Below are 25,366 nucleotides of genomic sequence, written 5' to 3'. Positions count from 1 at the left end.
CCACATTCTTGTACCTCTTGAAGCAGGTTGCTTCGCAATTCCAAGCAGTCCTGAGTCCCCAGCTTTTATGCTGACGGGCTGCCATCCGTGCTGAATCTGATGACATCATCATGATCATCATCATCAAAACGTGCGCCTCCCTTACCCCCCCTGCCCAGAAAGCATGAGCCATCTAGCCTCTCAGCAGGGCGTGTGAATTTGCATTTGCATTGTGTTTAGCCCTGTTGCCAGGTTGAACCAGGGTTATTATTCATCAAAGTAAGTAATTTACGAAAAGCAAATGCCACAGTTTCACAACCAAATAGGTCAATCAGTATTAGATGACATTTTTTTTTAATTGCTCCAAGAATCAATCGCAATCAGCGATAAGAAATATTTACATCATGCCATTAATGACTCACTTTGCAACAGCGATTTATCACGGACGACATTTATCTCTTGTTTTCCTAAGATGATAGTGATGTCCAGTTTCCTTTGATATTATTTTTCCAGTGATTTTAATTGTTGTTTTTTTACTGCTCATCAGTGGTGAACTGCAAATTTGTGTGCCTTTTCTTGTGCGATGAGTCTTCATAGTCGGAAAGGATGTGAAAATTCTACGCTCAAAAAATTGTTTTTCCAATTCTAACCTCAAAAATTCATTGTTTCTGTGATTTTTTTCTTGGGTAGGTATTTAAATAGCTCTGTTTTACAATAATTTTGGTTCTCTGAGGTATGAAATAAACTTAAATCTTTAAATACTCCATGAAGATATAATTGAATACTTCTCGCATTGTTGCTAGTACACTATCAATCTGAAGGTTATCAATCGCAAACTGCTCCACTAGTGATTGATCTTCATTACGTATTTACATGTCATTTGCCAAGGGTTTTACTTCCTTTCGCAAATTACTTTTACAAATCATTGACTGATTTACCCAATTAAATGTATCAGAGCTAGTCTAAGGTGTCTGGTTTTGGGTAGCATTTTAAAGTATGTATTTGACCCATTAAGGCTTGACTTAGGGTAGGTACCTATCATTCAGAAATGAATCAAAGCGGAAGGCTTAGAGATTTTTTAACAATCAATTACAAAGTAGTATCTTCAATCAATGGTAACATTCCTCATGCCTCTGATGATTCCTGCCTGATTATATTTCAGACAGCAGGCACAGCCTGGCAGGTGGAATTTCAATGTCAGACTCTTCCATTATTTAAAAAATGATACCACAAACTAGTGCAGTCAAAATCCAACCCACTGCTTAGGATGTTGCATCATAGAAGAGTTAGCATCCCAAATTCTATGTAGTCTGCACATCACATATTGGTCCGAAAGTACCTAACCTTACCGCTACTGTCTTCGTGCCTGCTAATAGGAATTTTGTAGGCATTGCACTATAAACTCTAACAATGTTAATGGTTTGCATTACATTCTCTAGACGCGATTTTCTTGCAATTCTACTTGTAAAGAGTTTATTTATTTGGTTGCATCTCTAGCGCACAACATACGCATTAGACGAAAATCACTCTCCTGAAGTGTTTTTCTCCATGCATGAAGGTTAGCTTTTCTGTGAAAGATTAAATTTATCAGCAGCCTGATTGTTAAAATTTTATGTTTGTTGGGTGTACATAGATGACATAGATTAAAAGGCGGAGTGTGATTGGTTGGCTATGTCTTTTCGGTGCTTTGTCGTGCCAATGTTCGGTGGAACTCAGCTAACAGCTGCTCTTAAGTTTCCGACTTTATGTTGTCCACTCCACCTGACAAAGGCACAATAAAGTAGCGATGAGACATAGGCGACCAATCATGTTCCGCCTTTTAACCTATGTCATCTATGTTTACGCGACGATCACAAAATTTCGCCGCTGAGTGTAAGAACACTAAACTTTGTACTCACGCATACAATGCCTTTTTATGTGACTGACTTTTACAGAAATTAAAAAAGTTTGAAAGGATGTGTCCCATTGAGGAGGGTATTTTGGCCCTAACTTTGGTCGAAAATTGAAACAGCTTAGAATAATGTCATGTATGATCAAATTGACAATTAATCATCTACCCTGTGAGAACTTGCTTATTTGAGGTGTTTTTTAAAGGTTTTTGCCCAATTTACCAGTAGTAGCAAAGTAGTGAAGTTTTGCAGTGTTCTTGAATAATTGCTCATTTTCGGTCGTAAATTAGATTGTTTATGTAAGAGCACAAGCGACCACCACTCTCTCCTTTAAATATGTTGTAATGGGTGTACTAAAGATTAACATACTCAAATATGAAAGTGGTAGTCGCTTGTGCTCATACATAAACAATCTAATTTAGGATCGAAAATGAGCAATTATTTGAGAAAACTGCAAAACTTCACTACTTTGCGCTGGTAAATCAGGCAAAAACCTTTCAAAAACCCCTCAAATGAGGACAAATTCTCTGAAGGTAGATAATTAAGAGTCGATTTGACCATACATGACATTATTCTAAGCTGTTTCAATTTTTGACCAAAGTTAGGACCAAAATACCCTCCTTAATGGGACACATCCTTTATGTTCGTAAGTTAGTTATTAGACTTTGTCCGGAGGTGGCTACCGCCACCCATGATATTGATCAATTAATCCATTATTATTTGATTTTTTTTCAGATGTTGGTAAGATGAAGAAATTATCACTGTGCAGCTAACGCTCTGAAAATGAAGAAACAATTTTTCCGCGTCAAGCAGCTTGCTGATCAGACATTTTCTAGGTAATTTTCTCCCTTGAATAGCTTTATTGTTAACTCAAATATTATTTATTTATGAAGGGCTTGCCTTCCTAATTTTTGGCAGTATTATTTTTGATCCAATAGGGGAAGTATTCATTGACAGCTACTATAGCAGTCGGTAGTAGTACTTACTCCAGTCTTCTGCTGTTGTGTACTAATCTACTTTGCTTTATTGTTCATGAATTACAACAAACGGGGATTGTGTCTTGGCTGTCGTTGCGCAGCATTATGGGGGTAGAAACATATTCAAAGGAGCTTTGTGAAATCTAACATAAATGTTGCCAATTAAACCCAGGCACTAAAAATGTTTCTTCTCTCGCTCTTGCCTTCTGCTCTAATACTTTTTTTCTCATTCTTTAGAAAACCTGGACTGTATGAGCCTATTTAAAATCCTTTTTTGTGGGAAATTTGAATAAGTGACTTAGTCAGAGCCAGTGTTGCTTAATTTTCAAGGGCATCTCTGTTTAAAAAATCGCCCATTTATGCCAGAACTTTGAAACTTTCCTTGAAACCCTCTCAGTCTAAAATCTCCTTGAAATCGCTGTAAGTTTAGGGATTTCAATGTATACCAGATAATCTTGAGCTTTTAAATTGAAAGAGTCTCGAAGAGTGTTTTAAAATTCTAGCTTTAGTGATGCAAAATTTACTATTTAATATTTTTTGAGCCAATGCCTTTTCTTCTTTTTACTTTAGGGCTGGAAAGACAGAAGTCCTGTCTGATGATTTGCAAGCAGCTGATCGCCGAGTTGAATTCATCAAAGCAGCTTGCCAAAATACCACCAAAAAGTTAGTGTCATCGTTTCTCAGTCAAGGACAAGATGCAGCCTCCAGAGAAAAAAGGCTTGTAAGTATCTCTATTTTCAGGGGAAAAATCTCCATGTTCTATCAAATGAAAGTCGATCAAATGGACTATTTTAAGATGAATTCAAGATTAAAAGCTCCATGTATCACCACAATTTTATTATATGACTATTTATGGGTTTTATTTTGGTTTTTTATAAAATCGAAATCAACAGGAAGTTGATTTAAGTCTGGAAAGTATGTGATGAAATTAAAGTTAATAAATAGACAAAAAATAGGATTGACAAAATTTCATGGATGGATTTTGATCTTCAATCCGTGAAATTTTTCGGACCGTACTTCTGTTTTTACTTTTTGACTAATTAACTTTGAAAAATAAGCATAAACAAGGATTCACTTCCTGTTCATTATGTTTTTGAAAATATCCTGCTTAGTTATTTATCCAAGGAGTGTCAGTGTACAAAACTATTTACCGTGGATTTAACACAAAATTTCATGAATCATTTAAAATCTTACCTCAGGGGCATGGCATTTCACCAGTAAAACCCGAATAAACTATATAAGTATTTATAAGTCAAAGAGAAAGAAATTTAGAACACTACATAATTCTTTGCTTGTACCAGGGAAACTTTCCAATCAACTATTTATACCAACTCAAGGTGAAAATGTCAATAAAAATATTACCATGCCTCTAGTTTTGTTGTATTTTGGTCTTCACTTCTTATATTTCACCCTCTATTTAGGAGATATAAATCTTCATCTTATACCTCTCAAATCATTTGTTTTAAAATCAATCAATTGCCATGGCTAGTCTTTTTTATTGGAAATTGAATAATTATTATCCATTTTGTTTGCTTTTATGACCAGAAAAAAAGTGCCGAGTACCAGTTGGGAATGTCGATGTTGGAGAATGGATCTCTGGAGGAAGACTGCCTGCTTAGGTGATTCTTTTACTCTCATTTTCCTAGTGTAAATCATTTCAACCTTCTACATTTCTCAATTAAATTGATGTACATCCAAGTATGAGGGAAATCAGATCAAATGCACCTGTTGTCATTAATGTAAATAGATGATTGATAGGCACTGTGATTAATCATGCACATGACCAATAAGGAATTGATTCATGTGCCACCGGTAACAAAATGGCATTCCCGTTATCTTGATACTTTTGAAAAATTGCTGACAATACAACAGCGTAAGTTTTGAAACTCTGTACAGAATTTTGGGGGAAAATCCTGTTTACATTGGCTTTGAACCAAAAATTTATCATGATTTAAGCAGGTTCCGTTATGAGCAGTTCTGATATAGCCGGGTTTTTTTTTACATTGTTCTGATGGGTGAAAATACGGGACCTCGGGCGCCTGCTGACGTAAGCGAGTTTCGAATATAAGTATAGGACGATATATACAAGTTTTACTGTAGTAGTATGTTCCATCTGAATGCCCCTTATCTGAAAAACTTTTTTCATTCGTATTTTTCAGACAAATCATAACAGAATGTGGAAAACTAGAAATCCTTCTAGCAAACGCAATGGTGGACTATGAAACAACAGTAGAACAGTCTGTTGTGAACCCTTTACAGCTAATTCTAGAGAACGACCATCCCAACATAATGAAGCATAAAAGAAACCTGGCCAAATTAATTCTAGACATGGATTCTGCCAGAACTAGGTGAGCAATTGAACCTTTAATTGTTTTCTCAAATTATTTTAATGTTTATATTATTCAAGCTCTTGTGGTTTTTCATTTTAAATGTCATAGTTTAAGGAAAGTTAAGTTAATTTTGCATGTTGCAATGGTACTAAAAGCAAAGAACCTACGCCACTAATGAGCTCTAGAGTGGGTTGAAATGGAAATTTTCTCTTTGTCTTGATTGGAATTCCCGGAAGAAATAAATGTACATCAGAAGTGACCAAACTCAAGTGCATAAATTTTCAGTCCCTGCAACTCTCTAACATTAAGGCATAAAAATTATAACAGGATTTTTTTTCTTTAAAAATATGATCATGAATTCAAAAATAATTTAAGGAAGTGCAGCCCATCTGGCAAAAATTTTAACTGTTTTAACGTGCGGTTGAGACATTACTTATTTCTTTAATTGTATTTTTAACATATTTTTCACTCTCCTTTGTTCTTCATTTGGTAGGTATCAAACTGCAGTTAAGCAGCATGCAAGCAGTGGTAATTCAGCTGCTTCCAACAAAGCTGATTCAATTAAAGATGAATTAGAAGATGCCGAGTTCAAGGTGGAACAGTGCAGAGTAAGTATCTGTTTGTCTTAATTTTCTTTATATTATAAGAAAAAAGAAAATTGTATTCAATTTTGTTTCAGATGACCATGTGAGATTGAATGTAATTGTTTTCAAGAAGCTGATACATGGTTTTATTTGTTTTGACTTTGTTTCTTTTTCACTTCTTTTTTCTCTTTCTGTCATGCATTGCCATTTGCAACAAGAAGCAATCATCTGATATTTTAGGAATGAATGAGGACAGGCAAGGATACAAAAAAGCAGAATCCAGGATCAAGGATCTTGTTGTTTTTTTTTTGTTTTTTTTTGTCAGTGAAACTAAGCAAGTTTTACTCCTCAATTTTTTCTTCGATTTTCCTCTTAGAAAAGTTATTTTCTTCCTATCGTAATTTTTGCCCCCCTCCCCCTCGCAGGGTTGCAATGACTGTAGTCTAGGAGTCTTCCCCTCAGAAAGTGGCATCCCTGCAAATGCATCCTCTCCTTATCTGAGCATGGAGATTTTGACCAGATGCAGAGGTGAACTTGACTCCCTCCACTACAGCCTCAGTTCTGAGAGCTTTTTTCAAGCTCAAGAGTTTCTATGAGAGAAAAGCAGTGGCACCATCGTGTTTCTCGCAAAATTTTACATATGATAAAGCATTCACTTTAATTGCGAACGCCTGCGGCATGCAAGATGTTCTTCTCATCTGTAATGTAAAGTGAACATGCCTCAATGCTTAGTTTTGTTATCCTCGCTTTGTGTTTCAGGATTTACTAGCCTCAGAAATGTTCCAGTTGATTGCTCGCGAGGCTGAGCTAGCCAAAACAATTCTAGAATTTGTAAAAATACAAAAGCACTACCATGAAACGGCCTTAGCAACACTGGATGAAATGATACCTGAATTAGAGAATACTATCTGTGAGTTTCATTCATATCATATTTTATCAAATTTCTACTACTCTTTATTCAATTTAATTAACTCATCAGTTTTGATTTTCTTAGTTCAGGGAAATCAGAACCTCTGTGAAATGTCAGGTGTTCCATTATTTTCATTCTGGAGGCTCTAAACTTCAAATCTTCATTTTTTTTTGTGGCTACTAAGATTACAAGAGAAATACCTTGAGTGCAATAATTTCAACTGATTACAGTAATATTTGCATGGTGCATAATATTAGGTATCATAGCTTAAATACCAATACTTTGAAACATGGCTTGATGGCGGAGACAAGAAGAAGAAAAAACTGTTGACATCAGAGGAGTTGCAACCTGACGTCAGCGTTCCTGATCAATATCTTCATTGTCAGAATGGTTGATCGCCAAGGTCAGGCTGCCATTATTCTATTTTTGTTTTTTGACTATGCTGAAAATTTGCCTGCAATGTTCCTAGCTCCATATTGTTGTTATTTTTTTAGCATCGTTAACCCACCCGTAATATTTTTCCCTTAAATCCGGCTTTGTGTCAGTTTTTTCAATCTCCATTCCTTCCTTGGCTCCATCGTCATATTTTTCTCCCAATAATTTTTTTCACAAACTAGCAGCCAGATTTTCGTGCTCTGTGTTTCACACTGTACTTTTAATCTCAGATTAAGATTACAAGTTTAATTTATTCATTTACATTCTTTGTTACAGCCGGTAGTTGCATAAAACCTGTTTTTGGCTGTGCTCTTGAAGAACATTTACGAGTAACTGAAAGGAAAATCGCCTATCCTATTGAACTTTGTGTATGTGCCTTATTGGAATTAGGAATGGAAGAAGAAGGATTATTCAGAGTAGCTGGAGGTAAGCCACTAAAAACTTTTTCCTAATCGCTTCATATTTTTTATGGTCAGTTATTATTACTTGCCTATTCCCTCGCTGATCCATCAATGTCAAGTAGAGAGATGAATTTGACAACATTTTGCAATAAGAAGCAACTATTTCTTGGAGAAGTGTTCAGAGTGTGTTGTATCCAAAAGTTGTGAGGGAAGTTTGTGCCACAGCTTATTTGTTCCCTCTACATACTATTTCAGAAATTCCAATCCCCTAACATTTGGAGAAGGTAGTCACACGAATTTTGCCCAGCATTGTCTCGAAAACTTGGTTTTTACCTCGCCCAAAAACCTTGACTTGGGTGTCCTGTTGAATAACTCCTACAACATTAAAGGAAGCTTGCAATCTCATCCAAATCTTGTTTCCATCGTATTTGCTCCTTTCAATAGTGCAAACCTTTGGATTAAGACGTCATCGCAAATTCAGAGGGAATGCAAAATCTTCTGTAATTTAAATAATCATTTTGCCTGACAAAATGACCCACCACCTTTAAAAAAGGCTGTCATGCAATTTTATGTTGCAGATGCAAAAACAAATGGGAATGAGTTGAATTCATTTGAGACTTCCCACAGAAATAGGGACCTTTGTTCGAAATGGATCAAAATTGAGTTATCGATACTAAAGCCTAAAGTTGACAGCTGTATTGAAAATTTTTCTTTTGGGCAAGGTCCTTTTGGTTGTAGGCAGCTGCATCAGTATTATTAGCATTTGTCCCAAAATTAGTGAATTTTTTTGTGCTATCAATAAATATTCGTACAGTAATCCTAATAATCAATTATTGACTTTTGGCTTTGCTGTTCACTTCGTTTTCAAAATTTATCGTTCACTCACTCCTAGCGTTAACATTGGAAAGTCTAAAATTCAAACACCAAGACCTTTATAATTCCGCAAGCATGTTGTGGTGATTGCACAGTCACAATATGTCAATGGATATTTAGAGTAAATTATGCAATGAATATTTGATGGCAAGTCATTTCAGACCTTTAATCGCTGGTTTTTTACAGGTGCTTCTAAAGTACGTAGAATGAAATTAAGTCTTGACGCAAGTTGTATGACCTTAGAAACAGCGTTAGAATACCGTGATCCTCATGTGATAGCAGGAGTTTTGAAATCATATCTGCGGGAACTGCCCGAACCACTATTAACGCATAAATTACACGATCAATGGATGAATGCAGCTCGGTAAGTTCTAGTATAGTTAATAGTTCTAGTATAAATAGACTGTTTTTCAGATTAGTGTACTGATAATTTACCAATTTAATCAAGCCATGCATAAAAGGACCCTTGATTTCAATTTGAGGAGTGGAGGCAATTTCGTATAAATATTTCTTTGTAATCTTGGAGAATCATGACTGCATTCTAGACGTAGGTACTGTCGAGCAGCTTTAGTATGAAAATTGAAATAACAGTGGAAATTTTAAAATATTTTTCTTTATTACATAATGTTGGATTCTTCAATGTGTGATTAGCAGTTTGAAATCATAAGTCTTTACTATTCTCATGAAGAGACCAAGAAAGGTAATCTTGGGCAATGGCTCTTTGGAAAGTTGTATAAACAAGAATCTCTAACTCCCAATTCTGGTAAGTCTCCTAATTCTAGGTGACAAGCATGAGGGAGATTGAAATTTCTATCAGTAATTTAATATGAAATTTTGTTTATCGTCTCTGGAAATTTCTGTCTGGACCTACAGCATGACTGGAACCTCATTTAAAAGATTGCAACTTAAGGTTTAAAAAGTTCACTCAGTTTATAGCCGTGACCATACAAATCTGCAAGTAATTTTCAAATCTTTTAGTATTGAAAGATATTCTTAAAAATAATTCTTGCTGTAAATGGTGAATTCACAATCAAGACAAATTTATGGTGAATTTCAAATCATGTCAACTATTTTGGTGTTAAAATTTACATTAATAATGATTTTAAACTTCACATCACATTACAGAATGCAAGGTAGCAACGATGCTCGTCTGCAAGCTATCTGGACTGTAGTGCAAAAACTTCCTGCTGCAAATCATGATAATCTGCGGTACATCATCAAGTTTTTGTCTGCCTTAACAAAGAACCAAGAGGCCAATAAAATGACGTCGCAGAATATTGCAATTGTGATGGCACCCAACTTAATTTGGTCCCCTGACTCGGACGGAACCAACATAGGGTAAGTGTGCCTTTTATTTTTGGGCTTCGAGTGTGCTTCCCTTCCTCAATCAAAGATGCATTGATCATTGGAATCCTGAAATTTCTGCGGAAGAACCTATCATATGGCCAAAACAAAGAGAAATTGATTTAATGAGAACAGAAATTTCTATGCTTTTAACTTCTGCCCTCAGAATTCATTTTCATATTAGAAAGTTTTGAATTTTCAAAAGGTGGAACATGTTTCTAACTATCAGTGTTACGTTTTCTATTCATTTGCAGATTTAGGGGGGGGGGGGGAGCAAATGGTGATGTCGAGCAAAATGGTGATGTCACCCTTCTCTGAGGTAGCAGGAAAAAGCAGGCTTAGTAGATGCAAAAATTCTAAAAAATGCCATCTCGCAGGGTGGAACACTGGATTGATCTGTTCCGTTGGAGGTGGCTGAATTTGCACTCAGTTGCCTCTGGAAACAAAAGCAAAATCTGAAATTTCAGGAAGAATTGATCAGCTTTGAAATCTTGATTTTACGATTGATTTAGCTTAATTAGAAGCATCCACGCAAGTGGCGCTCAACTACTTTTAAAGACTGAAGAAAGAACCTTTTTTTAAGTGATTTACTATATTTTAAGATTTAATTTTGAAAGGTGACTTGAAATTTGATGCACAAGTGCTGCTATAAAAGGAAAAGTGATCATTAGAAAGACTTGAATTTGCCTGGGGGAGAGATTCTACTTGGAGGATTTCTCTGGACCTTCGCGATATCTGCAGGGAAGTGAATAGCGCTTGACCGCCACACACTTCTAATCAAGTCTTGAGTCCTTTTTGCAAATGCTTTTTGTTTTCTGGTGTGAATCCTTATCTAATTCAATGTTATGTCACATATCATGAGCCTAGACCAAGTATTGCACTTATGTTTTTTTCTCTTAACTTCCAATGCAGACAAACTTTTCTTGTTTAAATATATCCAGTTTTATACTGCAACTCACCTTGAACATTGATGCTTGAGTGTGAAGTATATCACCTCATCATTATAATTTTTTCAGACTGAACATGAATGTCGCGAGCTTGCACAGCATCATGGTTGATTGTTTAATAAACTATGCAGACTGGTTCTTCCCTGGCGAAGAGGAGTTCTATGTGACTCTGGATGCAGGTCTCATACCCCCGCGCACGCTTGTCAACGGTCATGTGCGATCTAATAGTGGTGATACTCAGATTATAATCACTTCAGATTCAGTGTCCTCCAATCCAAGCGCAGGAGCCGGTGACATCAAGAGGTCTCGATCTATTGATAGCCTTAATGACCCCAACAGGTACTGTCATTTATAAAACTAGCTTATGTTTTGTAAGTTGATCCATTCTCTTAAGCTCTGTTTTTCCGACTCATGCACAGGTTTACTTTTTAATTTGGCAATGGGCCTGTTGCATGCAAGAGATGCAGCCGTGCGAATAGACTTTTAAGAGGTTAAATGACACGAAAATTACGATGGTCACATTAAAAAAGTCTGAAATTCACTCCTTACTGCGCAATTTGCGTTGTTAGGAACGCGTTCTTTCAAATTTCCCGCGTCTGGGGGCAGTTTTCTAACGGAAACAATTAACGACAACTTGCGGCTATTTCCGGTCAACTAAAACTGACAACATAACCTAAAAATCGGAGCTCGTGATTTCGTGAAATGAAACGTAGAAGGATTGCGATGGATATTTAAAAGTTGATCGATTTGGTTACCGCATAAACCGTATATGGACCACTCTAAGAGATCACGTTGGGTTTGTAAACAAACTGAAGGAAAAAATAACAACAACAACAATGACTCGGCATCTTCCGGAAATCACTGAGCCCGCCGTTTGCTCGTTTCCGGTGATTAGAAAACTGCCCCCAGACGCGGGAAATTTGAAAAAGCGCGTTCCTAACATCGCAAATTGCGCAGTAAGGAGTGTATTTCAGACTTTTTTAATGTGACCATCGTAATTTTCGTGTCATTTTACCTCTAAAAAGTCTATTCGCGCGGCTGTATCTCTTGCATGCAACAGGCCCATTTGAAGCAGATTTACTTTATTTACCCTTGTTCACAAAAGCTAAAGAAAATGAAGATGACAAAAATTTGATCATCGTTTACTTTCTCCCGATTTTCAATATTAATCGTGAATGTAATCCTGATAAATATCCTTAATCGCAATCAAATTGTCATCAAATTTAAAAATTCCGAATCGAATTGCTCTAATCTAAAGGAGGTGAGTGACAGTCAAAAATGAAGTTAGACATAAATGACAAATCGGTTGTTTTCTTTGATAATTATGCTATTCCAAAGCTTGTATTTACTTATTCATTTTTTACTACTTCTTCTATTTATTTTTGTATACTTTTAATACTGTCAAAGTAAATGAATTTTCAAAAAAAAAAAAAAAAAAAAAATGGAACTCTGCTAAAATCCTGAAGGAAATTCGTTCGGTGGATGACGTCAAAAACCTGACTTTCCAAAGAGCAATATCTCGATTAATATTGAACGTAGAAAGTTGCTGTTTGGACGGATCTTATAATTTTCAGCTAATCTACAAGAATCAAGTATTAAAACACGATTCTGTGACCAGCACAACTGACCAATTGTTATAGGTTAATATGAATTAATATGACATTAGCATTATTTTTAAAATTTTTTTATTTTCAAATTTTAGTCCACCACTAGGGAGCCCACGCCCAGCCATGAGAAATCGTAAAATGAAGCCTGTGGCACCAGTTCCACCAAATATGCAAGCCAAAGAATCCCAACCAATTGTTAACCAAAGCCAATCGTCTAGCTCTAAAGTTGAGTCGCTCTCGCAGTCAACCCTTTCACCTCCGATTGGTTTTGAGCGCTTTCAAACCAGAGCCATTCCGGACCCAGGCGAGTCTGATTCACCAAAGAAGAGCATGGAGAAAATAGAACAAGGTTAGTTCATTTGGACATGAGCAGTTCTTGACTGGCACAATGTAGAGTCAAAAGTCGCTTGCATCTAAGAAATTTTGAAGAAATATATTTCTGTGAATCATTTGATTATTTTGTACCATGTTGAATAATCTTTTTAGGTAATATAAACAGTAAAAGGGAGCTTAAAAAAAACGAAGGTCAGTTGAAAGTAACTGAACGAATGTATGTATTTTAGAAGCACCTATTTGTATTGGAAAATCGATGATAGATATGATGTTTCTGACACAAGCCTTGATATTGACGCCTTTCTGGCAGATTTGCTTCAGGTTATTTTAAGATAGATCTTAAATATAAAATGCTATCATCTCCTTTTTTTTCGCAATGCTTGTTAGAACAAATGGTGTCATAAACAGATTTATTCCTCAATACTGTATTACGAAAAAGTATCTAGCAATTCAACAATATTGTTGTGTAGTGTTTCATTTAAACCTCCCTTTTTCTTCTCTTTTTCCAGAAAAATCTGTAAGCGATAACAAACAGAGTGAAAAGGCAAAATGTGATATTCTAGTTGATAGTGATAATAGTGATGTAATGACTAGATCTCTGGATCTGTCTGCATTTAGTCGCAAAAACCATGAAATGAATAGTACAAGCAGTAATAACAACAATGAGAGTAAGGCAGACTCAAATTTGGTCTCCCGGAGTCAAAGTATCAGAAAATCAAGTGGACCCAATGCTGAGGGGCCCAAAAGCTCCACAGAACTCATCTACGGAACATTTGAACGGAAGCGACTGTCGCGACCAACACCTGCCCCAAGAACATCGCTGGAAACTGGAGAAGGAGCAACAAAACCCGCCATTCCGGAACGACCAGCTGCGTTGCAGCGGCCACTGAGTTCTTCTTTTAGGATCATAAGGCCTGGAGATGGCTCTGAAGGAGAGGTTAGTTTTTAAAATGGCTAATTATTGTAAATGATGTTCATCCTCTGAGTTTTCATTTTTCCACATTCTTAAAAAACAAAATCGATTATTGGGCTGTATTTAACGCCAGAGTGTTTCATAAATATTTGACAAAAAAACTCTTAGAAACTGAAGATTATAGTTCAATTAAGATGGTTTGAAGTTGGCAGACCAAAGATTGTTGCGACATAACAATTGTTACTTGGGAAACAGTCTCCACAGTCTGAAGCTGCCTGAAGCTTTCAAGTGCAATTCTTAAGGCTTAAAGCATTTAGATGGCAGTGTGTAACTTTAGGCCCTCGATTGGTTCAGAAAAGAGTAAACGGCTTATAACTTATTTTATGTTATATTAAAGAGCACTTTCTGCAAATAACTCAAATATCGATCTTTGACACCATAATATAGAAATCTAGGGAAAAGATTACCTGGATGACTGCCTAAGAGATAGGCTCAAAGCTAGCTTTCCTCTCTTGGATATGATTGAACATTCTATTGCTGCCTTTGTTTTATTGATTTGGGGAGTCTTTTATATTTATTGGTGATTATATATGCTCGGCTTTAGATGTCCTCACATACAAGGCTATGCGCCAGTCGATCACAGAAGGAGAAGATGATGATAGAAATCGCTTTCTTAAAAACTTAGTTTCCATTCTTGAAGATCCCTTTTTCCATGGATGACATGGATTTATCTTTTATAACTTTTTCAAACTTTTAAGATGGAACTCATCAAAAACCCATATAGATCAATATTTTCTTCACCATAATTGGACCTGTTGCCCAATTTTTTTAATGCCTTTCTGAAAAGCACTCAAAAACGAGAGTGCCTGCTTTTTTGCACTTTTCATTTTCCATTTCTTAATGGAAGTGATAACGATATCTTTAAATTAAGTCATTTGCTGGTCAGACAAAACGGTTACAAAACCGTAAGACTAAAAGTGACCAATTTGTCATTATTCAAGACTCCTGGAAACATGTTTATTGGAAATCTCCTTTTTCTCATCTTCCTTTTTTGTTTGTCAGGTTTGCCTCCTTGAACGAACTCACCTCTACCAAACAGACAAACCTCTCACAGCAACTGTTCAGGACTCGACAGGAAAGAATGAGGTGGAGAGTTCAGCGTCTAAGAAAATAAGCAATTATGAGAATGTTACTTTAATCGGGAATAGGCCAAGACCAGCATCAATGTCCATAGCCGACAGGAAAGACATCGATAAACCAGACAAGCCTCCCAAACCAGATTTACTGACGGATAAAAGTGCACCTGCCTTGAGTCGAGCTCACTCAGATGGAAGCTCCATTGATGCAGGTATGCCATCTAAAATTTTAACGTCTGTAACCCCTATAATTTTCTAATATGATTATTAGTATTCTGATTGCCTTTTATACTAAACCCTCCTTATCGTTATGAGCAAAAAAAACACTAAGAAGTGGCCCAAACCGTTTGTAACAAAGTGGAGAAATGGTGCTGGGTCCACTCCATTTTGCGGGGAAAACAAAGCCAAGGAGTTCCAAAAATTATAATTAGAGTCAAAAATAATTTTTTTATTATTTTTTTTAATATATTTTCTAACTCTAATGAGCACCAGTACAAAACTCAGGGGGCACTGTGACTCTGTTTGGCTCAGGCAGTTTGCATTAGAATTTCAAGTTGAGGTCACGCTGAGAGATCTATACCGATTTGGGTCTTTTTAGACCTCATCAGTAGACCACACTCATCAGTGAACTCAACTTAGCATCCTGCAAAATCCAAGACGCCATGAAAACACCGTCATGAATATGATCCGAGGCATGACACAAAAGTGTGATCCTCGCGCCGTCTATCTTCACTGCCGAACAACTCTCATAACAAAACTTTATTTCCCTGATTTCAGTTCCAGCTCCAGCCGGTAAAACTCCTATGACGCGATTTACTAGGCCTACTCCACCTCCTCCTCCGCCCCCATCGTCCAGTGTGAAAAGAGAGGGCTCTCTGTCTGAAAGCACTGATTTATGACCAGGCACTGGTTGAGCCCCTCCGGAAGCTTGCTTAATCCTCAGTAAGTAAATCAGTCTAAGTGTGGATGTTATGATGAGGATTTTTGGACCCAAGGAAAAAGAATATACCAACATCTTACGTGAAATTTTCTTGAAAAAATGAATTGCCAGATGATGAGAACTGATTAATGACACGACTTGTTTCCTGTTGAGTGATGAATTACTAAAATTAAAATTAAATCCAACAAAGTCCAGTCTTCAAAAAGTTCAGTATTTACTACTTAGTCACCAACTGCATACATTCATTACTACTGGATTGAAAATGATAATTTGATGATAGCCTACGGTGTAGATTAAAGAGTTAGGCCTTGTCCACATAAGCGAGATGCTCGGAACTGGCAAACTTGCTCTTGGAACAAGTTATAACTCAGCTATAACTTATTCCGCTGAACTTGTAACTTCTCTAGGACTCCAAACTTTCATTTTTGTCTTGTCATGTATTTGATTGTTAGTTTGTTTTTACATACTTCTTTTTGTTGGAATAGGAAACCAGGAAAGAATAAAGAGTCGTACTTAATGGTGAGGATGAGTTCCACCGGCCCCGATAAGTTTTATTAAAATACTTTTACATAGCACGACACAAGAACGTGGGAACTTACAAACCGAACAGACGAAAGACACTAAAATTCTAGCTGTCGGAGACAGGAAACAAAACAGGGGGAAAAAGGAGAAAAAAGGAGAAAAAAGGAATATCCCGCAAATGGACAAATTATCCGCAAGTAATAGAGTTAATACTCTCAACACCGCTCCTCAGTTGGAGAATTTTTACAATATTGACAAAATTTTTCGGCAAGAAACTTTAAACAACTTTCTTCTCACAGAAGTATAATTACACAGAAAAATATGACATCACTGTTTCCTCTACAGAAACAATACAATTTTACAATATGCCAGTATCTATTATAGAAATAACAAATTTTTAAAAACAAATTGACAAAGAATAGAAACAGAAGCTACAATATATGGATCATATCGAAGGGAATACAACATTTCAGAAGGTGAAAACAGAAATAGAATTAAATTCTTAACGCTTGGGGATAGGAAAGAATTCTCTCTCAGCACTCACAAAAAACTCCTTTCCCACACACCTCAATTTTGAAAAATTTAGGGGACTGACAAAGCGGGGCATCTTCTCCGGATAAACTTAAAGAGAAAAAAAACTTAAATACTACAACTTCTTCACTTTTTCTCTATAACGTCTTTTCTTATTTCAGTGTCTTCGAACTTTTGACCTTGATCCAAGAAATGATTTCTAAACAGTTTAATCATATGAGGTACGTCAGCAAAGCAAAAAACCTTCTTAGATTTGTCAAACGGATGTTGAAAAGATGTGAACTCACTGGAAAGTCCAAGTTCCTTTTGGAATGACTTGTTCTCACCTCCGAGATCACTGTTAATACCTACTACATCATAATCAATATCATGAAGACGCTTTAGAACATCATCTAGGATGGCTTTAGTTATGTCCGTATTGTAAAAAAAGGCAACTGGCTGTTTCCAGGAGCTCATTAAGCCACGGGCCATGAGAACTTGGAATTTTTCGACATCCCCATAGACGGTGTCCGTTTGTCTACAATAGCAGTTTAGAGAGTCAAGACTCATTTCTCCATAGGCTAGGATTGTCAGTTTCTCACAAGTGCTCATTGATTTACCTTTATGTCTCATAAGCTCTAACACAATATCAATCACTCCGTCTTGCACAGTTACTTTTTGTGCCCTCCGACGCAATGTTCTGATATGAGGCAAAGGATGACCTATTTTACATTTTAAATAACGATATGCCTCAATACTGACGTAAAAAAATAACTTCGTTATTAATCACACAAAAACAAAAACAAAACAAAAAAAAATTATTGCGCTGCGTTGTACTGTTTTAAAATATTTGATTTCTCCAGTTTCCTAATAACCACGAGGTAGGAATGGGAAATTGGCGGGGAGAAAAATATGAAACAAGATTAGGTATTACAAACGAAACAAATCCCCAATATTACTTTTCATGTATAGCACAGTAATGTTATCTGATCCAAAACGGCAGAGTCTACTTTTGTAAAATTACATTCTTCGAATGAAAGAGTCTAGTGTTGACTGTTTCTGGCGGGCAATGACAGTCGTAGACAAATGCTTCTGGATCCTATTATCTGATTCAAAACGGCAGAGTCATAATGTATATTGATTCGTCCTCTTCAAATACTTCATAACACTTATAACCCCTTTCCAGTTCTCAGTGGTTGGTTTTACACGACATAGACTTAATTTATCAATAGCATAGGCCATGTCAGGACGGGTACAAGTGCTTACGTAACAAAGTTGGCCGATTAACTTCTGATAAAGCTGTCGGTCAATGGGTTCCTCTACTCCCTTTTCTTCTAATTGCAGGATAGTTGGAAACTGGCGCGTCACCCCTTTACAATTCTGCATTGAGAACTCATCATGCAATGAGTTAACATACTTTTCTTGGCTTAAACAGATCTCATTCTCACTACTTTGGGAAAATTAAATGGACAGGAAAAACTTTTTTACTTGCTGAGGTTTTTTGATAAAAAATCTTCGGAAATTTCCTATACTTCAAAATAGTACACCGAATTAGCTGTTACAAAATCTTCCAACTTTGATTGCGTTCTTTCTTTAGAAGTTAGAGCATCTAAATTCTTTCTTTCAGGCGGCTTTTCATTTGAATGTTCCTCTCTAAGTGCTGTTATCATGCAATTTTTGGTTTGTCGAGAGACTCTTTCATCAATGCAATCAAAATGCAGGAAAGACTTGCCCATATACTTTTCTAAGTATATGCAAGTTCATTGTTTGTGCCCAGTATTTTTCGCTATTGTATCACAGCAAAGTCCAGCCACTTTTTGACGACTTTTCCATTCTTTAACAGTTAAACAGATTGAATCTACTTGAGGGTGGCCAGTCCTGCAGGCTAATGCCTGCACACTCAGCAACTCGTCTATGTTGAGTCCAGAAACTAAAAGTGGCAGTCTGTCTACTTTTTTTCTTCTAGGATGTCGAGTAAAAGCTTGCCATCCCAATGAAGTAGCAGAGGGACATCCAAAGAATAGTTGTCTTGAATATTCTCCGCGGATTCTTCTCAAAGTGTGGCCTCTTGGTTTCTAATAGAATTTTCATTAATACAAAATGTGCTGATACCCTGGCCAAGACTTTTTGCAGTTCGAGCTAGAATGAATGTGGCCTTCCTGTTACTTGTGTCTGTGCCGTCTAGAGTAGCTGCCAAATCCAGGTCTAAAATTTGTTCTCTGTCTCTAGTACATGAACGTTTGTTTCTCGGTACTGAAGAAGAAGACTGCTCATTGTTAGAACGTGTTCTCTCTTCATTAGACAGGCCAGAGGGATAATCAGAATCAAAGTCACTTGTCTTTTGTTTCCGTCTTAAGCCGAAATGTGTGTGCTTTAAGCCATCAGAATCTTCATCAGTCAATGAGGCTAATGTGGATTTTCGGCCTCTCTTTGACACCAGATTTTGATTTTTTTTAGGATAATTAAAAAGCCTACCAGGAGGAAGATTGCCAAGTAGACTCCAATGATGGTCCACTGTGCAGCGTCGTGGCCAGTCATTATGTTGTTGGTGTTAACAATAATGTTCTTGTTTTGCTGCGCCTCTCTCCAGCGCTTCCCGCCAACCTCGAACCATGCGAAGTCGTTGTTGGACACGCTGAAAAATAATTCGTAGGAAAAGTAATGTGAAGTGAAATTTGCAGGAGGAGTAAATGATGTGGCCGGTCTGGGTGAATTTTGAAGATGTGAACGCTTTTCAAAACACGGACGTGCGATGAACAATGAGGAAGAAAGTAGGAAGGAGAGCTGATGATGAGTATGCTTTTTCGGCTTGTTTTAAAAAAAATCGGCACATGTCTACAAAATTCCCACTCCTTCTTTCGTAGATCTTTTCACGAGCGCCTTGAATTGCTGTTTCTTCTTACGACGGAGGCGATTTTGTCTTCTTTTTGCTTCTTTTCCCTGTTTTCCACAGGTTCGCTGTAGGCCTGGGGGGTCATCCTCGGATGTAAATTGGGACCACCCTGGGTGGCTTATGGCGTTGTCTGATTCACGCACGGCACGGGCTGTTTTGAGTCTCTTTGGCGATTTCTCAAAAAGGGGTAGGACCGGCAGGGAAGTTTCAACATGGGTGATGTCACTTTGAGAGGCGATCTCCTTCAACTTGAGTTGTTTGGAGTATTCTGCTACTTTTTGTTCGCAATCAGGGTGCCGAGAACGGTACTGTTGTAAGGATATCGCACGCATGGTAAGGGGGGTTTGATGCAACAAAACACTTGATTATTTGAGCGATGGTTAGCGCAAACTGATTTGGTTTGCGGTCGAGAGATGAGCTCTCGGAAATTGCAGTGATATTCAATTTGGGGCGTACAATACAAGAAGAGGATGCACCAGCCTTGCAATCTGTGAAAATTGCAATTTTGGGAAGGTAGATAATTCTTGTTTGTTTGTTGGTATGCGTCTTAAAATTTTTCGAATAATTATGACTTTCGTGGTATCCATTTTTTAAGGCGGTCGGCTGGGACAATTCGGTATTTTTCCTTTCCACGTTTGTTAGTCTTTATGCGGAAAAGATCGTGTGATAACGCCTCCACAATCCGAAACAGTCCCTGAAATTTGATGCGGAGTTTCTCTGAAGTCTGCTTGTCCCTGGATGGTATGTGAAGTAAAATTTCGTCGCCAACGGAAAAGGGCGACCGAATTTCATGCCTGTTATGGGCCTGGCACTGTTGCTGTTGAATTGACGGGTATTTGTCTAAAACTTCTTGGCGAATTTCATCTAACCTCTTCAGTCTATCAAGAACGGTGACATCTTCGCAGCGAGGGCGTAGAGCTGCATCCAATGGCAATTGGAATTCTTGGCCTGTCACCAAAAAGTAAGGGCTTTCGCCCGTAGATTTGTGGATAGACGAATTAATACTTGCTATGACTCCAGGGAGGATTTGCGGCCAATCAGATTGATTTGCGCTGGCGTAGCATCGTATAATATTTCCAACGGTGGACCAGATTCTTTCAATGGCGCCGTTCATCCGTGCTTCATAGGGGAGGGATGGTGATTTTTTAACCCCGAGTTGCTGAAGAGTGTCCAAAACGTAGGTTGACGCAAAACCAGGACCATTGTCCATGACAATTTCTGATGGGCATCCGAAAAGTGAAAATGTTTCTATAAAAAATGCAGCAATGGTCGGGCTGGTAACGTCTTTGACAGCTTTTAGGTAAATAAAACGTGTGTTGTAACATACAATTCCGAGCACATGTCGAACTGATACCTAAGATTTGTGAGAACCCTGTTGTCGGATCGAGGAAGTAAAAATTTTCAGTAAAGATAGGTTCAAGTCGCATTCACGTTCATTTGAAGGAGCGGTCCGCCGCTGCGGCGGCTATCAGAACAAGTGATCGCAATGATTTTACAGATTCATAAATAGGAAAGCAAGTCAACAATTTATATCATCAAAAGGGTCCATGCTTTATATAGATCTAGATAAGACAACACCTTGCGAGTGATTAGAGGGATTAATCGCTGGTCTGGGGTGAAGGGCTGGGATCGTTTGCTGTGGCATTTGAGATTAAAGATCTTGTCCAGGGTAATTACATAAAGGGGTCGTCATCGTTGGAGACAGAGTTTGGACCAAAGGTTGGCTCACAGCACTTCCTCCATACTTTTTGTGAAGAACTGATTAAGAAGGGGCCCGAAATATTTCCAAAAGGAAACTTCCCACCAATAACTATTGGCGGCAAGTAATATTAGACCATTAAGGCCTCTTGGTAGCACAAATAAGGTTGAATACCGATGCTTAAAGAGCGACAAAGAACGAATCAGTGTTTACAGTGCACATTCTTCACATTTTGAACACATTTGTTTGTCGTCATAATTTTATAGTTTTATTGAAGTTGTAAGTAGTTTTACTGAAAATTACTTACTTGCATTATCTTTCAAATTCCTGTCTTCAAATGCACGAAGTCGTGGTTCCGGTTCCGACAAAATCATGTGTACAGGATTCCTTGTTTCATGGAACAAATTTTGGGGAACTGATCAGATCGTCGAAAAAGTTCTGCGCACCGCGCTTTTGTGGACAAGGCCTGAGGTAAAATCATCAAATCAATGGGTAATCAATTGATGTATGCAAATTTCATTTAAATTAACTTCTCCTTTATTTTGAGTAAAAATAGAATGGAACAAAACACTCATCACGCTTTCTCTTTCGGTTTGTCATGGTAGCACTTCGAACAGAAGTGTTCGAAATCTAGTTAAGTAAAGCCTGAAAAAGTTTTTAAAGGTGAAATTTAACTGTCATAAAGATAATTTGCAGATATACCATCCAAAAAAACGTATCACTCAGAGTTTTTGTAATCTTTTCATTTATTTTTCTCCTCAGGATCTTATGCTTATTTGGTCCGGAAGTGTTTAACTAATTGTCTCATCCTAGCCTCACTGGCATCTGCAAGATACTTATTGAATTTCTTCTGAGGCACATCAATCATTTTTTCCCCGCTATATTACCCAAGATTCTATCCTCTTTGTTTTTTTTTTCTCTTGTAGACTCAATTTCAGATTAGTTGAAGTATAAAGCAAATTCCCAGCTTTTAAAAACACCGGAAATTGGAGGCTGATAAATTTCGTTTTTTGATATTATTGTCTATATTGATGAGTTGTGAGTGCAAAAGTATTTTAATTTTAAGGGTCGGAATGCAATAATAGGAAAGGAGTAAAACTTTTTTCATGGGAGAGGCAGTGAACAGCTAGTACCAGGTAGCTAATGAGTTCTAATAGGAGCAGTAATAACTTTCATCTTTATCCAACTGTTCATGGTCTCTTGCATGACAGGTGTTGTAGTTTTGTAGTGTCAATTGTTAGTTTTTTATCCACACTTTTTTCCTCTGTCCTTTCTTTCTATTTGTTTTGTTCACTTCTAGAATAGAAGTAGGATTGCAAAATTAGATTTGTACCTTTTCTATTGCATTTAAGCAGGAATGTTTCGTCTGAAATGAAATTGAGTCGATCTGTCTATTCTTTTATTTTTGTTGACAGAGAATATTTATTTCGCAAAATCCCACATATTACCAAGAAAGTTTGTCGTTAGATTGTAGTTATGTGAATTTGACCGTGCATTAATTTTGTAGACTAGTGTTTCTGGGTTTAAGAAACTTGTGAAGCAATTTTTTTTCTAACTGTTATTAATTTATCATGGAAACCGTTGCCTTTTAATATTTTTTGTTATACTTAATGAGTGAATCTACAAAAATGTGTAAAAAATTCCTCGGCCCCTGCTCTTTTTCCCAAAATATCATTAAATGATTTACAAAACTACTTAGGTTCATACTTGATTCTTTGCTGAATAACTTGAGTGAAGGATTTTTCACCTTGTTCGAATTGAAATAGAGAAATTGACGAAGTTTGTCTACCTTTAAGTTCAGGGATGAATAGTACAATTTTATGAAATGTGTGTGCTCAGTTTTCTTTGACATTGCTTCCAAAGTTAAACATTCGAGAAATAGTTCCTTCCAAGCACCTTCTGAAAATTTTGCACCGGAACGATAACTTTTTGTAAGAAATTATTTTGTGGTAATGTACATTGCAGAATTTTTTAACTTCATTTTCTTGTTCAAACCTGTATTGTGCAAATCTGCCCGATTGGACGCCTTATAGCATAGCATAATATTCAATCCCCCTAATAATTATTATTTCTCTTGTTATTTTTTTGGTCTGTGTTACTACATCTACTTAAGTACCCAACGTAGTGAACAGAATTATCTCAATCGTGATTCATATATCTTTACATTGTTTGCTTAATTTGAGTAAAATCCGACAGTGCTATAACTTAGCAGAAGAGCATTTTTGAATCTGCATCTTATCTTTTTTATTGCCTCATGTACGTAATCGAAAATCACCTTAAAATTCCATCAGGTTTCCCCAAGCTCTTTTTTCGAACCTTAAAAAGTTAGAGTTAATGCATTTGAGTAATCTAAACACTCCTCATTGAATTTATGTCAAATTTTATTTTTTTGTAACATCTGTATCAAATTTGTCAAGACAGGTTGTCATTTATTTTATGATTGCATTGATTTCATACCAAAAGGCAAACTGCATGTTGGGTAATCTGGCCCTTCCTTGCAATATTTTATTTAATTTACATATTGCTTAGATGACAAATATTCTCAAATATTGTAGCAATTATTTCTGTCTGTCTCTCTGTATCCCTTTCTCATATTATTTTTAAAATTATATAAATTCTCGAACAGGGCCCCAAAAACCGAAGCAAATTTAACTAGGTATCAGGCATTTTGAAGTTAACATGGATACATAGAAGATATCAATCATGTATTTGTTAGTGCACATAGATTTATGGAGAATACTTTTTGAAATGTCAAGTAATGCACTTGCTCTAAATTTTTGGCGTATTACTTATCTCCGTTTTAATTCAAACATGGATTTCCTCACTTTGAATCACACAGTGCCTAGTAAAGTTCCCCTTTTTCATTGGTTTTTCAGCAATACATGGCCTAAAAATATTTTTCTTTCTCACAATTCTTCTCTTTAATTTGAATCATAACAAAAAACTGAGCCATGACCCCCTTGTCTTACGTGTGATCAATTTGATCGCATCACCAGACCCCCCTTCTCACTCAGTGTATTAAAATTAAACAACACTAGACTGCCGCCTAATACCTCTCAGCAAGAAATCAATCCAATCAAAAATTTTTTTTTTTTTTTATAACTTATATTAGCATATGATGCATACAACCCTGTCAACTTTATGCAGTGGACTACTTATGTATACATTTCCAATTTTTATTATTACCATAAATTATTTTTGTGATCATTCAAAACTATTACTTTTTTAAATTTTGCCATGGAAATGAAACTGAAATGATTCAAAGGATGCAATGCTATTTAAACGTAAAAATGTGCGTTTTTAAAAATTTTTCTCGGTGCTGTCCACTTCTCAATTTTGTGTATGTTAATGATTAGATGATTGAGTTTCTCCTTCCTTTTTTCTGAAATATCGCTTGTGTAGGAAATTTCCAGGCAATTAATAATGTTAAGGTTAATTTTCAGAATTGTTCAAAATCTGTTGAAAAAATTGCCTCTCTTATAATATAACCACCTTGCCCTTGTAAATCCTTCAATCATGGGTGTACTTGTATCGAGATCTATCAATATAATTTTTTGCTCTTTCATAATGCACTTCTAGGAACCAAATTGACAAGGATATTAATAGTGGAGACATATATTTTTCTGAAGGCGTTGGTTAAACTGCTCAAAGTATGAAGTAGCTAAGATTAGCACTTGTTCAAATTTGATTTTAAGACTTTTTAAGTCTTTAAAGATAACCCAGTTTCATCTGAATTAATTTAGCTGTAGCTCGATGTATTCAGGAATATGAACTGAATGCAAAGGTTAAAAGTTACGACAGTTCATTGTCTGATATTTGCTCTTCGACTGGAATTTTCTCAAGCCTTTAAGTCTTAAATATGGCTCGCTATGTATGGCTCAGAATTTGAGTAGTAGGACCTTCTAACACATATTGCAATGTATCTATTGTTCGGCATCATTCTTTTATTTGTAAGGTACTAAAAAGCATTGTTTTTATTAGGAAGTAATCAGAACATTATTTTTATTTTAATTTCAGAAATCACCCTGTTGTTAAAAACCTTGAACTTTTTTATGAAATATAGGCATTTAATTGTTTTTTAAACCTTATTGCTCTTCTCTGTCTGTCACTCAAAAATCCACTGAATCTTCTTTCTTGTCGTGAA

At 36.5% G+C, this 25,366-nt stretch overlaps 1 protein-coding gene across 2 annotated transcripts; it reads left to right on the top strand.

Moving 5' to 3' along the window:
* The first annotated feature begins 403 nt into the window (after nucleotides 1-403).
* On the top strand, nucleotides 404-25,305 carry LOC109033448 (rho GTPase-activating protein 44). 2 transcript variants are annotated; one of them, XM_072299304.1, is made up of 16 exons: nucleotides 404-665; nucleotides 2,604-2,704; nucleotides 3,416-3,566; nucleotides 4,391-4,464; nucleotides 5,005-5,193; nucleotides 5,669-5,783; nucleotides 6,519-6,669; nucleotides 7,381-7,530; nucleotides 8,565-8,742; nucleotides 9,504-9,716; nucleotides 10,739-11,008; nucleotides 12,372-12,625; nucleotides 13,119-13,546; nucleotides 14,585-14,870; nucleotides 15,436-15,600; nucleotides 16,084-25,305. In XM_072299304.1, the coding sequence occupies exons 2-15, from the start codon at nucleotides 2,652-2,654 to the stop codon at nucleotides 15,555-15,557; spliced, it is 2,634 nt and encodes an 877-aa protein (XP_072155405.1). In that variant the 5' UTR covers nucleotides 404-665; nucleotides 2,604-2,651; the 3' UTR covers nucleotides 15,558-15,600; nucleotides 16,084-25,305. The 2 variants fall into 2 exon arrangements, with proteins under 2 accessions (XP_072155405.1, XP_018901617.1); XM_019046072.2 differs by having other exon boundaries at nucleotides 405-665; nucleotides 21,985-25,305.
* Nucleotides 25,306-25,366: the final 61 nt, after the last annotated feature.

This window comes from Bemisia tabaci, chromosome 4, assembly GCF_918797505.1.
Source record: "Bemisia tabaci chromosome 4, PGI_BMITA_v3".
In the NCBI taxonomy this organism is placed as follows: domain Eukaryota; kingdom Metazoa; phylum Arthropoda; class Insecta; order Hemiptera; family Aleyrodidae; genus Bemisia; species Bemisia tabaci.
This window is presented reverse-complemented; position numbering and strand designations above follow the sequence as displayed.

Coding starts and splice junctions, on each gene's coding strand:
- LOC109033448 (XM_072299304.1), top strand. CDS start 2,652: ATGAAGAAACAATTTTTCCGCGTCAAGCAGCTTGCTGATCAGACATTT. Junction 11,009..12,371: donor AGCCTTAATGACCCCAACAG/GTACTGTCATTT, acceptor TTCAAATTTTAG/TCCACCACTAGGGAGCCCAC. Junction 13,547..14,584: donor GAGATGGCTCTGAAGGAGAG/GTTAGTTTTTAA, acceptor TTTGTTTGTCAG/GTTTGCCTCCTTGAACGAAC.